The 604-nt window shown below is 31.8% G+C and overlaps 1 protein-coding gene across 1 annotated transcript; it reads right to left on the bottom strand.

Annotated features, from left to right (window-relative positions):
• Positions 1-334: 334 nt before the first annotated feature.
• Positions 335-604, bottom strand: BDBG_17158 (uncharacterized protein; the record flags this gene model as incomplete). Its single annotated transcript, XM_031724942.1, has 1 exon — positions 335-604. One exon carries the CDS (start codon positions 602-604, stop codon positions 335-337), a length of 270 nt encoding a protein of 89 aa, XP_031578654.1.

Below are 604 nucleotides of genomic sequence, written 5' to 3'. Positions count from 1 at the left end.
TATCATATCAGACATTCTTAGCTCATGCTTGTACATAGTCTGCATTAATAGCTAGATTCACATTTAAGAAGTCTTTCTTCAAGTTGAACTGTTCAGCTATATCTGTCTCTTTGATATAATCTTCAATGAGAGATCAGTTATTTAATCACTTCTCTATATCTCTATTTTTCAGTGCTTTACAGAGATTGTGATATCAGGTTCTCATATCATTCTGATAATCTGTGATTGTGAAGAAGAGATGATCTCTTAATGAATAAATAATCTTCTTCACATTATCATTCTCATTGTATATATATTATAGCTCTGTGACATCAACTGTTTTTCATATGATATCTCATATCTTTGTCATATCTTCATTCATTTTCTTATATTTCATATATTTGATTTTCCATGCAGTGATCTTGATATCATATGTTATCTTGACCTCTGCGGTGGCTTCTTCTGAACACTCAGGTTTCAGAGGTTCTTCTAGTTCAGAGAAGATATCAGGTTTATCAAGATTAATAAAGTCTGATACCTTCTTGTTCTTTGCATATTCTTGCATATGCTTGTACCAAAGTATCCAATCTTCAGAAACACTAAGATGAACTGTCGCACTAGACAT

Source organism: Blastomyces gilchristii (assembly GCF_000003855.2).
Source record: "Blastomyces gilchristii SLH14081 genomic scaffold supercont1.9, whole genome shotgun sequence".
NCBI lineage: Eukaryota > Fungi > Ascomycota > Eurotiomycetes > Onygenales > Ajellomycetaceae > Blastomyces > Blastomyces gilchristii.
The sequence above is the reverse complement of the archived record's forward strand: the minus strand, read 5'-3'. Positions and strand labels throughout refer to the sequence as shown.